The sequence below is a fragment of the Pelophylax lessonae genome (genome assembly GCF_965119305.1).
Source record: "Pelophylax lessonae genome assembly, chromosome: 11".
In the NCBI taxonomy this organism is placed as follows: Eukaryota; Metazoa; Chordata; class Amphibia; order Anura; family Ranidae; genus Pelophylax; species Pelophylax lessonae.
The window spans coordinates 892,406-906,761 of record NC_138778.1 but is presented as its reverse complement, the minus strand read 5'-3'; the positions used below and the strand labels follow the sequence as shown (position 1 = coordinate 906,761).

At 49.2% G+C, this 14,356-nt stretch overlaps 1 protein-coding gene across 1 annotated transcript in view; it reads left to right on the top strand.

Annotated features, from left to right (window-relative positions):
* RPTOR (regulatory associated protein of MTOR complex 1) overlaps positions 1 to 14,356 on the top strand; it is a 157,743-nt gene that overhangs the window by 40,277 nt on the left and 103,110 nt on the right. Inside the window, exons 4-7 of the mRNA XM_082271304.1 lie at positions 8,694 to 8,769; positions 9,237 to 9,338; positions 10,456 to 10,539; positions 12,112 to 12,222. Of these exons, the coding sequence (XP_082127430.1) occupies positions 8,694 to 8,769; positions 9,237 to 9,338; positions 10,456 to 10,539; positions 12,112 to 12,222 (373 nt within the window). The remainder of the gene's footprint in view (positions 1 to 8,693; positions 8,770 to 9,236; positions 9,339 to 10,455; positions 10,540 to 12,111; positions 12,223 to 14,356) is intronic.

The window sequence follows — 14,356 nt, the reverse complement described above, 5'->3', positions numbered from 1 at the left end:
ATACACACTCCTATATACACACTCCCATATACACACTCCCATATACACACTCCTATATATACACTCCATATACACACTCCCATATACACACTCCCATATACACACTCCTATATACACACTCCTATATACACTCCCATATACACACTCCTATATATACACTCCCATGTACACAGTACCATGTACACACTCCTATATATACACACTCCTATATACACACTCCCATATACACACTCCCATATACACACTCCTATATACACACACTCCTATATACACACTCCTATATACACACTCCCATATACACACTCCCATATACACACTGCTATATACACTCCTATATACACACTCCTATATATACACTCCTATATACACACTCCCATATACACACTCCCATATACACACTCCTATATACACACTCCTATATACACACTCCTATATACACACTCCTATATATACACTCCTATATACACACTCCCATATACACACTCCCATATACACACTCCTATATACACACACTCCTATAAACACACTCCCATATACACACTCCTATATACACCCTCCCATATACACCCTCCCATATACACACTCCCATATACACACTCCCATATACACACTCCCATATACACACTCCTATATACACACTCCTATATACCCTCCCATATACACCCTCCCATATACACACTCCCATATACACACTCCCATATACAAACTCCCATATACACACTCCTATATACACTCCCATATACACACTCCTATATACACACTCCTATATACACTCCCATATACACACTCCCATATACACACTCCCATATACACACTCCTATATACACACTCCTATATACACACTCCCATATACACACTCCCATATACACACTCCTATATACACACTCCCATATACACACTCCCATATACACACTCCCATATACACACTACCATATACACACTACCATATACACACTCCCATATACACACTCCCATATACACACTCCCATATACACTCCTATATATACGCTCCCATATACACGCTCCCATATACACACTCCTATATACACACTCCTATATACACACTCCTATATACACACTCCCATATACACACTCCCATATACACACTCCTATATACACACTCCCATATACACACTCCTATATACACACTCCCATATACACACTCCTATATACACACTCCTATATACACTCCCATATACACACTCCCATATACACACTCCTATATACACACTCCCATATACACACTCCCATATACACACTCCTATATATACACTCCTATATATACACACTCCTATATACACTCTCCTATATACACTCTCCTATATACACACACTCCTATATACACACTCCTATATACACACTCCTATATACACACTCCCATATACACACTCCTATATATACACTCCGATGTACACAGTACCATGTACACACTCCTATATACACTCCCATGTACACAGTACCATGTACACACTCCTATACACACACTCCCATATACACACTCCCATATACACACACTCCTATATACACACTCCTATATACACACTCCCATATACACACTCCTATATATACACACTCCCATGTACACACTCCTATATATACACACTCCCATATACACACTCCCATATACACACTCCTATATACACACTCCCATATACACACTCCCATATACACACTCCTATATATACACTCCTATATACACACTCCTATATACACACTCCTATATACACACTCCTATATACACACTCCTATATATACACTCCTATATACACACTGCTATATACACACTGCTATATACACACTCCTATATACACACACTCCCATATACACACTCCTATACACACACTCCTATATACACACTCCCATATACACACTCCTATATACACACTCCTATATACACACTCCTATATACACACTCCTATATACACACTCCTATATACACACACTGCTATATACACACTCCTATATACACACACTCCTATATACACACTCCCATATACACACTCCCATATATACACTCCTATATACACACTGCTATATACACACTGCTATATACACACTCCCATATACACTCCTATATACACACTCCCATATACACTCCTATATACACACTCCCATATACACACTCCTATATACACACTCCTATATACACACTCCCATATACACACTCCTATATACACACTCCTATATACACACTCCCATATACACACTCCCATATACACACTCCCATATACACACTCCTATATACACACTCCCATATACACACTCCTATATACACACTCCTATATACACACTCCTATATACACTCCCATATACACACTCCCATATACACACTCCCATATACACACTCCCATATACACACTCCCATATACACACTCCCATATACACACTCCCATATACACACTCCTATATACACACTCCTATATACACACTCCTATATACACCCTCCCATATACACCCTCCCATATACACACTCCTATATACACACTCCCATATACACACTCCTATATACACACTCCTATATACACACTCCTATATACACTCCCATATACACACTCCCATATACACACTCCTATATACACACTCCTATATAAACACACCCATATACACACTCCTATATACACACTCCCATATACACACTCCCATATACACACTCCTATATACACACTACCATATACACACTCCCATATACACACTCCCATATACACACTCCCATATACACACTCCTATATACACTCCTATATATACGCTCCCATATACACGCTCCCATATACACGCTCCTATATACACACTCCCATATACACACTCCTATATATACACTCCCATATACACACTCCCATATACACACTCCCATATACACACTCCTATATACACTCCCATATACACACTCCCATATACACACTCCTATATACACACTCCCATATACACACTCCCATATACACACTCCTATATATACACTCCCATATACACACTCCCATATACACACTCCCATATACACACTCCCATATACACACTCCTATATACACACTCCTATATACACTCCCATATACACACTCCTATATATACACTCCCATGTACACAGTACCATGTACACACTCCTATATATACACACTCCTATATACACACTCCCATATACACACTCCCATATACACACTCCTATATACACACACTCCTATATACACACTCCTATATACACACTCCCATATACACACTCCCATATACACACTGCTATATACACTCCTATATACACACTCCTATATATACACTCCTATATACACACTCCCATATACACACTCCCATATACACACTCCTATATACACACTCCTATATACACACTCCTATATATACACTCCTATATACACACTCCCATATACACACTCCCATATACACACTCCTATATACACACACTCCTATAAACACACTCCCATATACACACTCCTATATACACCCTCCTATATACACCCTCCCATATACACCCTCCCATATACACACTCCCATATACACACTCCCATATACACACTCCTATATACACACTCCTATATACACCCTCCCATATACACCCTCCCATATACACACTCCCATATACACACTCCCATATACACACTCCCATATACACACTCCCATATACACACTCCTATATACACACTCCCATATACACACTCCCATATACACACTCCCATATACACACTCCTATATACACACTCCTATATACACACTCCCATATACACACTCCTATATACACACTCCCATATACACACTCCCATATACACACTCCTATATACATACTACCATATACACACTCCCATATACACACTCCCATATACACTCCTATATATACGCTCCCATATACACGCTCCCATATATACACACTCCTATATACACACTCCCATATACACACTCCTATATATACACTCCCATATACACACTCCCATATACACACTCCCATATACGCACTCCTATATACACACTCCTATATACACTCCCATATACACACTCCCATATACACACTCCTATATTCACACTCCCATATACACACTCCCATATACACACTCCTATATATACACTCCCATATACACACTCCCATATACACACTCCCATATACACACTCCTATATACACTCCCATATACACACTCCCATATACACACTCCTATATATACACTCCTATATATACACTCCTATATACACACTCCTATATATACACTCCCATGTACACAGTACCATGTACACACTCCTATATATACACACTCCTATATACACACTCCCATATACACACTCCCATATACACACTCCCATATACACACTCCTATATACACACACTCCTATATACACACTCCCATATACACACTGCTATATACACTCCTATATACACACTCCTATATATACACTCCTATATACACACTCCCATATACACACTCCCATATACACACTCCCATATACACACTCCTATATACACACTCCTATATACACACTCCTATATACACACTCCTATATATACACTCCTATATACACACTCCCATATACACACTCCCATATACACACTCCTATATACACACACTCCTATATACACACACTCCTATATACACACTCCCATATACACACTCCTATATACACACTCCTATATATACACTCCTATATATACACTCCCATATACACACTCCCATATACACACTCCCATATACACACTCCCATATACACACTCCCATATACACACTCCTATATACACTCCCATATACACACTCCTATATATACACACTCCTATATATACACTCCTATATATACACTCCTATATATACACTCCGATATATACACTCCCATATACACACTCCCATATACACACTCCCATATACACACTCCCATATACACACTCCTATATACACACTCCCATATACACACTCCCATATACACACTCCTATATACACACACTCCTATATACACACTCCTATAAACACACTCCCATATACACACTCCCATATACACACTCCTATATACACACTCCCATATACACACTCCCATATACACACTCCTATATACACACTCCTATATACACTCCCATATACACACTCCCATATACACACTCCCATATACACACTCCTATATACACACTCCCATATACACACTCCTATATATACACTCCTATATATACACTCCCATATACACACTCCTATATATACACTCCTATATACACACTCCCATATACACACTCCCATATACACACTCCCATATACACACTCCCATATACACACTCCCATATACACACTCCTATATACACACTCCTATATATACACTCCCATGTACACAGTACCATGTACACACTCCTATATATACACTCCTATATATACACTCCCATGTACACAGTACCATGTACACACTCCTATATATACACACTCCTATATACACACTCCCATATACACACTCCCATATACACACTCCTATATACACACTGCTATATACACTCCTATATACACACTCCTATATACACACTCCTATATACACACTCCTATATACACACTCCTATATACACATTCCTATATACACACTCCCATATACACACTCCTATATACACTCCTATATACACACACACTCCCATATACACACTCCTATATACACACACTCCCATATACACACTCCTATAAACACACTCCCATATACACACTCCTATATACACACTCCTATATACACACTCCTATATACACACTCCTATATACACACTCCTATATACACACTCCCATATACACACTCCTATATATACACTCCTATATACACACTCCTATGTACACACTCCTATGTACACACTCCCATGTACACTCCTATATACACTCTCCTATATACACACACTCCTATATACACACTCCTATATACACACTCCTATATACACACTCCTATATACACACTACTATATACACACTCCCATATACACACTCCTATATATACACTCCGATGTACACAGTACCATGTACACACTCCTATATACACTCCCATGTACACAGTACCATGTACACACTCCTATACACACACTCCCATATACACACACTCCCATATACACACACTCCTATATACACACTCCTATATACACACTCCCATATACACACTCCTATATACACACACTCCTATATACACACTCCCATGTACACACTCCTATATATACACACTCCCATATACACACTCCCATATACACACTCCTATATACACACTCCCATATACACACTCCCATATACACACTCCTATATATACACTCCTATATACACACTCCTATATACACACTCCTATATACACACTCCCATATACACACTCCTATATATACACTCCTATACACACACTCCTATATACACACTCCCATATACACACTCCTATATACACACTCCTATATACACACTCCTATATACACACTCCCATATACACACTCCCATATACACACTCCTATATACACACTCCTATATACACACTCCTATATACACACTGCTATATACACACTCCTATATACACACACTCCTATATACACACTCCCATATACACACTCCCATATATACACTCCTATATACACACTGCTATATACACACTGCTATATACACACTGCTATATACACACTCCCATATACACTCCTATATACACACTCCTATATACACACTCCTATATACACACTCCCATATACACTCCCATTTGGCCCTTATGAGGGGAGAGGATCTCCGCAGCCTCTGGGGGGGGGAGGGGATTAGGCGGAAGGGGCCCGGTTGGCCCTTATTAGATGGGAGGATCTCCCCAGCACCTAGGGAGGGGGACAGAAGGGGCCCGGTTGGCCCTTATGAGGGGAGAGGATCTCCGCAGCAGCCGGATGTTTTCCCTCCTGGGGAGTAAATCACTCGCCGGCTGATAATTCCAGAGCTATAAATAGATCATCCCGCCCATCAGAGCATATCGATCGCTAATCTTCATCGATCGGGATTATTTACCCCCTCAGTGCCAGGACTTTCCCCTCCATTATTGGTGTCACCGGAGCGGCACCGGTTTTGATTTATTTGAAGGTTTTGGGTTTAGCTACACCCAGCCAAAGCGTGTCACCAGGACAGGAAGTGATAGAGGCAGAGATGCTAAAAGGGGGGGTTAGAATGTGCTTTGGTGACAACATCATCCTCTCATTTCCTGTCCTGGTGTCACAGGGATTGAACATCAGGAGAGGACCCTAGCATACACAAATCGCTTCTATTTATAACAAGTCAGAGAACTGTGTGAGTTCACATGGCCACACCCCTCTGACAGCTGAACCCTGCTGACATGTGGCCACGCCCCTGCTGGCATGTGGCGGCGCCCCTGCTGATGTGGCCACACCTCTCCGGGGGCTCCGGCGCTGTGCGGAGGGGTCTGGTGATGTGCGCAGGGGTCCGGCCGTGTGTAGAGCGGTCCGGCAGTGTGCGGAGGGGGGGTGTCCGACGATGTGTGGAGGAGTGTGGGAGGGGTCCGGCCATGTGTAGAGAGGTCCGGCGGGGGTCCGACGGTGGTGTGCGGGAGGGGTCTGGCGGGGTGCGGGAGGGGCCTGGCGGGGTGCGGGAGGGGCCTGGCGATGTGCGCAGGGGTCCAGCCGTGTGTAGAGCGGTCCGGCAGTGTGCGGGGGGGTGTCCGACGATGTGTGTGGAGGAGTGCGGGGGGGGGGGGGTCCGGCCATGTGTAGAGACGTCCGGCAGTGTGCGGGAGGGGTCCGGCGGTGTGTGCGGGAGGGGTCTGGCGGTGTGTGGGAGGGGTCTGGCGGTGTGCGGGATGGGTCCAGCAGTGTGCGGGAGGGGTCCAGCAGTTTGTGGGAGGGGTCCGGCCATGTGTAGAGAGGTCTGGGGGGGGGAGGGGTCTGGCGGTGTGTGCGGGAGGGGTCTGGCGGTGTGTGCGGGAGGGGTCTGGCGGTGTGTGCGGGAGGGGTCCGGCGGTGTGCGGGAGAGGTCCGGCGGTGTGTGCGGGGGAGGGGTCCGGCGGTGTGCGGGGGAGGGGTCCGGCGGTGGTGTGCGGGAGGGGTCCAGCGGTGTGCGGGAGGGGTCCGGCGGTGTGTGCGGGAGGGGTCCGGCGGTGTGTGCGGGAGGGGTCCGGCGGTGTGCGGGAGGGGTCCGGCGGTGTGTGGGGGAGGGGTCCGGCGGTGTGTGCGGGGGAGGGGTCCGGCGGTGTGTGCGGGGGAGGGGTCCGGCGGTGTGTGCGGGGGAGGGGTCCGGCGGTAAATATTACACCTCTCACTCTCCTCCCCTCCTCTGACTGTGAAAGGATTTGGGGTGTCGGTGGGATTGGGAAGAGAAGACGTCACGTTTGGGGGGATAGCAGAAGTCTGCGGGGGGTCCTCTGACCCATCATATTACCTGGATGTCAGAGATCAGAGGAAGTTGTGATGTCATACCTCCTCCATCTACCATGCTGGATTGATGGCCCCCCTTCTCCAAATATGGCCCCAGTAAGGGAACTTGAGGGTGAAGGTGAGTATATCTTGTGTGGGATGGAGGGGGGGGGGGGGGGCGGTAAAATTGCACAGAGATAAAATGTAGGTTTTTATCTTTTTTTTTCGAACTGAAGTTATCGCCAACAGCCCCCCCCCCATGCCAAGGCCCCTCATTAATATGGGGAAGGGGTGGTAGGTGGCCAATATAAACGCATTCAGTGCTCCATGAATCAGGATGATGAATGTTTCTCATTATTATTCGATCGTCATTCGTCTCTCTCTTCCCTGCAGGCAGGCGTGGGATCTGGCCGTTGATATTTGTCTTTCTCAGCTGCCGACCATCATAGAAGAGGGCACGGCCTTCCAGGTAAGAGGGGGGGGGGGGTCAGTCCTCCCACATGAAGGCTGGGGGGGGGTTATTCCTCCCACACGGAGAATATTGGGTTTAGTCCTCCCACATGGGGGGGGGGGTCAGTCCTCCCACATGGAGGCTGGGGGGGGGTCAGTCCTCCCACATGGGGGCGAGGGGGGTCATTCCTCCCACATGGAGAATATTGGGGTCAGTCCTCCCACATGGGGGGGGTCAGTCCTCCCACATGGGGGCGAGGGGGGTCAGTCCACCCACATGGGGGGGGTCAGTCCTCCCACATGGAGGCTGGGGGGGGGGGTCAGTCCTCCCTTATGGGGCGGGGGGGGGGGGTCAGTCCTCCCTTATGGGGGCGGTGGGGGTCAGTCCTCCCTTATGGAGGCGGGGGGGGGGTCAGTCCTCCCACATGGGGGCGGGGGTCAGTCCTCCCACATGGTAGCCTCTCACATCCTGTGTCCCTCTTACAGCACAGCCCGTTCTTCGCTGAACAGCTGACGGCATTTCAGGTCTGGCTGACGATGGGCGTGGAGAACCGAAACCCACCGGAGCAACTGCCGATTGTTCTGCAGGTAGGGGCCACGTTCTCACACTACCTCCCCTTCCTAACTGACAGGCCTCGTTCACACGGGCATACTACAGCATACACCCACATGGGGGCAGTGTTTGGGCTATGGGGATGTGCAGGCCATCCTATTTATGTCCATTGGGTCACAGCACTGCTCTCACTTTAACATGCGTGTGGGTGCCCAGCCCCCAATGCACACAGTCTGTGTTCAGAGACATGCACCCACACAATGTCAGACTAGGAGCAATGGTTGTCTGCGCAGCCACTGCATCCCAACTGACGTAAATGCCTGCATGGGGGTGCACAGGAAAACGGAGCATCTCCATGCAGGAAACCACACCCTCACACGGGTGTACACATAGGGTGAGGCGGTCGCCATTTGTACGAGGCCATAATACCTGAGCGCTATCCTTCCATTAATCCATAGATGGGGTGTGACACCTAAGTGTATATTGACACCCGACCTATAGTCCTTCAGAGTTGTCTTTTCACACCAAGCCTCTCTATCGGCTCTCTGTGGGGTATGGGCTGTCTGTGGGGTATGGGCTGTCTGTGGGGTATGGGCTGTCTGCGGGGTATGGGCTGTCTGCGGGGTATGGGCTGTGTGCGGGGTATGGTCTGTGTGCGGGGTATGGTCTGTGTGCGGGGTATGGTCTGTGTGCGGGGTATGGTCTGTGTGCGGGGTATGGGCTGTGTGCGGGGTATGGGCTGTGTGCGGGGTATGGGCTGTGTGCGGGGTATGGGCTGTCTGCGGGGTATGGGCTGTCTGCGGCTTATCGGCTCTGTGCGGCTTATCGGCTCTGTGCGGCGTATCGGCTCTGTGCGGCTTATCGGCTCTGTGCGGCGTATCGGCTCTGTGCGGCGTATCGGCTCTGTGCGGCGTATCGGCTCTGTGCGGCGTATCGGCTCTGTGCGGCGTATCGGCTCTGTGCGGCGTATCGGCTCTGTGCGGCGTATCGGCTCTGTGCGGCGTATCGGCTCTGTGCGGCGTATCGGCTCTGTGCGGCGTATCGGCTCTCTGCGGCGTATTGGCTCTCTGCGGCGTATCGGCTGTCTGTGGTTTTCTTTCCTCTAATTGGACATTTTGGCTGGCTGTGCTCTGACTTTTTTTTCTTTCTCAGGTGTTGCTGAGTCAGGTTCATCGCCTGCGCGCCCTGGACCTGCTGGGACGATTCCTGGACCTGGGACCCTGGGCCGTCAGCCTGGTGAGTGTCTGTGCTGTGATTGGTAGATGGATCTTGCTGTACACAGTGACTGAACACCAATGACTTGATTTAGAGTGAATGCTGATGACCACAAAGGTCACCTCCTAAATAATTGCAGAGAACCTTTTTAAACCCTGTATAATAATTGTTATAGAACAGCTGACATTGGATATTTCAGAGATTTAGAGGTGCTAGAGAGTGCGCGGCCCATGGAATGCCCAGCCCAGAGAGTGCGCAGCCCATAGAATGATCAGCCAAGAGAGTGCGCAGCCCAGAGAGTGCTCGGCCCATGGAGTGCGCGGCCCATAGAATGATCAGCCCAGAGAGTGGGCAGCCCAGAGAGTGGGCAGCCCAGAGAGTGGGCAGCCCAGAGAGTGCGCAGCCCAGAGTGCGCAGCCCAGAGAGTGCGCAGCCCAGAGAGTGGGCAGCCCAGAGAGTGGGCAGCCCAGAGAGTGGGCAGCCCAGAGAGTGCGCAGCCAATGGAATGCGCAGCCCATAGAGTGATCGGCCCATGGAGTGCGCGGCCCAGAGAGTGCACAGCCCAAACAGGTGCATGGCCCATGGAATGCCCAGCCCAGAGAGTGTGCTGCCCATGGATTTCACAGCCCAGGGAGTGCGCAGCCCGGAGAGTGCATGTCCCATTGAATGATCAGCCAAGAGAGTGCCCGGCCCAGAGAGTGCGCAGCCCATAGAATGATCAGCCAAGAGAGTGCCCGGCCCATGGAATGCCCGGCCCGGAGCGTGGGCTGCCCATGGATTTCACAGCCCAGGGAGTGTGCAGCCCAGAGAGTGCGTGGCCCATGGATTTTGCGGCCCATGGAATGCCCGGCCCAGAGAGTGTGTTGCCCATGGATTTCACAGCCCACAGAGTGCGCAGCCCATGGAGTGCAGGGTCCATGGAATGCCCGGCCCAGAGAGTGCGCGGGCCAATGGAATGCCTGGCCCGGAGAGTGTGCGGGCCAATGGAATGCCTGGCCCAGAGAGTGCGCGGGCCAATGGAATGCCTGGCCCAGAGAGTGTGCGGGCCAATGGAATGCCCGGCACAGAGAGTACGCGGGCCAATGGAATGCCCGGCACAGAGAGTGCGCAACCCAGGTGTGACGGGAACCGTTCAGCACCCTACATGAGTGTTTCCGTCAGTATACCGCTTCCGCCAGTTTGGACATAGGAACCAGATATTATAGCTGCAGCATACAAGACTAGCCGACAAATAGCTTGTATGAGAACTGGAACTCTTTATTGAAACCTCACACAGAATGTATAGTACACCGGGTCAGGTGAGGCAGATCGCATTACTGTATGCAAAGGAAATTGTATAAAATATAACTAAGGAACAACCAACATATACTATAAACATGAAGTTAAACAACTAGCCACCCAGACAATGTTGTGATTAATCAGAGATCCCCCCACCCCACCAGGTCAGACCTCCAGCCCAGTCACATCCAAGGTCATCTAGTGAGGTTTATGCCACACAAGAATCATTTTTTGTATGTTCCAGCAGAAAATCTGAGAGGTGTTTTCCTGGGTCAGCAGTGGCAGGTTTTATCCTGTTGTCTTTTCTCCTTGCAGGCGCTATCGGTGGGAATCTTCCCCTATGTCCTGAAACTACTGCAGAGCTCAGCACGGGAGCTCCGCCCACTCCTCGTCTTCATCTGGGCCAAAATCCTGGCCGTGGACAGTGTAAGTGGAGGCCTCCTACCAAATAAGTCTAGAAGGATTTCTCAGACCTTCACCCGACAGCCAGACAAGTCTAGAAGGGCTTTCCAGACCTTCAACCGACAGCCAGACAAGTCTAGAAGGGCTTTCCAGACCTTCAACCGACAGCCAGACAAGTCTAGAAGGGCTTTCCAGACCTTCAACCGACAGCCAGACAAGTCTAGGAGGGCTTCTCAGACCTCTGGACAGCAGACAAGTCTAGGAGGGCTTCTCAGACCTCTGGACAGCAGACAAGTCTAGGAGGGCTTCTCAGACCTTCTCTGGACAGCCAGACAAGTCTAGGAGGGCTTCTCAGACCTTTCTCCGGACAGCCAGACAAGTCTAGGAGGGCTTCTCAGACCTTCTCCGGACAGCCAGACAAGTCTAGGAGGGCTTCTCTGGACAGCCAGACAAGTCTAGGAGGGCTTCTCAGACCTTCTCCGGACAGCCAGACAAGTCTAGGAGGGCTTCTCAGACCTTCTCCGGACAGCCAGACAAGTCTAGGAGGGCTTCTCAGACCTTCTCCGGACAGCCAGACAAGTCTAGGAAGGCTTCTCAGACCTCTGGACAGCCAGACAAGTCTAGGAGGGCTTCTCAGACCTCCTCCGGACAGCCAGACAAGTCTATGAGGGCTTCTCAGACCTTCACCCGACAGCCAGACAAGTCTAGGAGGGCTTCTCAGACCTTCAACCGACAGCCAGACAAGTCTAGGAGGGCTTCTCAGGCCTTCAACCGACAGCCAGACAAGTCTAGGAGGGCTTCTCAGGCCTTCAACCGACAGCCAGACAAGTCTAGGAGGGCTTCTCAGACCTTCTCCGGACAGCCAGACAAGTCTAGGAGGGCTTCTCAGGCCTTCAACCGACAGCCAGACAAGTCTAGGAGGGCTTCTCAGACCTTCTCCGGACAGCCAGACAAGTCTAGGAGGGCTTCTCAGACCTTCTCTGGACAGCCAGACAAGTCTAGGAGGGCTTCTCAGACCTTCTCTGGACAGCCAGACAAGTCTAGGAGGGCTTCTCAGACCTTCAACCGACAGCCAGACAAGTCTAGGAGGGCTTCTCAGACCTTCAACCGACAGCCAGACAAGTCTAGGAGGGGAGGGCTTCTCAGACCTTCTCTGGACAGCCAGACAAGTCTAGGAGGGCTTCTCAGACCTTCTCCGGACAGCCAGACAAGTCTAGAAGGATTTCTCAGACCTTCAACCGACAGCCAGACAAGTCTAGGAGGGCTTCTCAGACCTTCTCCGGACAGCCAGACAAGTCTAGGAGGGCTTCTCAGACCTTCAACCGACAGCCAGACAAGTCTAGGAGGGCTTCTCAGACCTTCAACCGACAGCCAGACAAGTCTAGGAGGGCTTCTCAGACCTTCTCCGGACAGCCCTTCATTTTATCTGAGATGCAAAAGATGGCCAGTGGCCTCCTCACCATCACTCCTATATAATCCCATGAGCAGTAATATGGAGTGGCCCCTCTCCTGCAGCTATACCATCCCCCACTCTTCTGGGAAGGCTCCACAAGATGTTGGAGGGTGTCTGTGGGAATTCTTGCCCATATGTGAGGTCGGGGTACTGATGGTGGATGAGAAGGCCTGGTTCACACGTTGGGCACAAAAAAAAACATGACTTGGCCTGCAGTCCATCTCAAAAGCTTTCAGTAAGGATGAGGTGAGGAGTTTCTCCGCTCGTCTAGGAAGACTTTTGACAAGACTGTGGATTGTGTCAGGTGTTGAGGAGGGGTGAGGTCAGGTGATCAGTAAGGGGTGAGGTCAGGTGATCAGTAGGGGGCGAGGTCAGGTGATCAGTAAGGGGTGAGGTCAGGTGATCAGTAGGGGGCGAGGTCAGGCAATCAGTAGGGGGCGAGGTCAGGCAATCAGTAGGGGGCGAGGTCAGGCAATCAGTAGGGGGCGAGGTCAGGCAATCAGTAGGGGGTGAGGTCAGGCAATCAGTAGGGGGTGAGGTCAGGCGATCTGAGGTCAGGCGATCTGAGGTCAGGCGATCTGAGGTCAGGCGATCTGAGGTCAGGTCAGGCGATGAGTAGGGGATGAGGTCAGGGGATGAGTAGGGGGTGAGGTCGGGCGATCAGTAGAGGTTGAGGTCAGGCGATCAGTAGGGGGGTGAGGTCAG